General features: G+C 62.5%; 1 protein-coding gene across 1 annotated transcript in view; it reads right to left on the bottom strand.

The window, feature by feature from the left end:
* Positions 1 to 1005, bottom strand: part of LOC125482410 (sulfotransferase 1C1-like) — a 4615-nt gene that overhangs the window by 2563 nt on the left and 1047 nt on the right. Inside the window, exons 2-3 of the mRNA XM_048594481.1 lie at positions 725 to 908; positions 211 to 348 (exon numbers count right to left, since the gene is read on the bottom strand). Coding sequence (XP_048450438.1) covers positions 211 to 348; positions 725 to 893 — 307 coding nt within the window. The 5' untranslated portion in view covers positions 894 to 908. The remainder of the gene's footprint in view (positions 1 to 210; positions 349 to 724; positions 909 to 1005) is intronic.

The raw sequence follows: 1005 nt of genomic DNA, 5'->3' as shown, positions 1-1005 counted from the left end.
CCAGGGTATGGGGGGGGGCTTGGACACTGACTCTCCCCGGGGTATGGTGGGGTCACTGACTCTCCCTGGGGTACAGGGGGACACGGACTCTCCCCGGGGTACAGGGGGGTCACTGACTCTCCCCGGGGTACGGGGGGGGTCACTGACTCTCCCCGGGGACCCGGGGGGTCACTGACTCTCCCCGGGGTACAGGGGGACACTGACAGAGACACTCACCGCTTGGAATGTTGTGCTGACCAGGGAAAAATTCCAGGAAGGGGATGCGATCGTGGACGGGACCCCGTTTACACATGTCCCCATCTCCATCGTGGTTAATGAGATCAACAATTTCTTGCATCCAGGTCGTCCCTGCAGAGGGAGGGAGGCAGAGAGGAGGGAGGAGGAATGAGGGGGAGGGAGGGAGGAGAGGGAGAAAGAGTGTGAAGGTAACGGTGTAAAATATGAAAATAGTCAATTTTTCAACCGTACTGTCCCTACCAACCTTAGACTGACTCCCTATCTCTCTGCCCTGGGGCCCTCTCCCACTACCCTTTGGCCCTCCAACTCCACCCTTGGATGCTCTTTCCACCCTGGAGCCCCTTCCCTCCCCACTTCCCCCTCCCTCTGCCCTGGGGACCACTCCCTCCGCCCCGGGGCCCGCTCCCTCTCCCTCCGCCCTGATGCCCTCGCCCTCTCCCTCCGCCCTGGGGCCCTCACCCCGGGGCCCTCTCCCTCCATCCCTCACCTGCTTTGGGGTAGGTTGCGATGAGTAGATCCCCGGCCTTCGCTTGGAAAGACTCCAGGAGGCTCCAGTTGTCTGCGACCCAGTCTGGGAACGCCACGTCCTGGACCAGTTTAACCTGAGGCCTGGTCAGCACACAGTCCTGCAGGCCAGAGTGTAACTCCATCTCCATCCCTCAGGCCTGGAACTGGGGTACACGCACACGGTCAGTGCACCCACTCCCCCAGGGCCCGCGAGAGAGAGAGAGAGAGCCTGCCCCCCAGGGCCCGAGAGAGAGAGAGAGA

This window comes from Rhincodon typus, unplaced genomic scaffold (genome assembly GCF_021869965.1).
Source record: "Rhincodon typus isolate 14 unplaced genomic scaffold, sRhiTyp1.1 hic_rhity00009936, whole genome shotgun sequence".
In the NCBI taxonomy this organism is placed as follows: domain Eukaryota; kingdom Metazoa; phylum Chordata; class Chondrichthyes; order Orectolobiformes; family Rhincodontidae; genus Rhincodon; species Rhincodon typus.
Note: the sequence above shows the minus strand (reverse complement) of the source record. Positions and strands in the feature narration are given on the sequence as shown.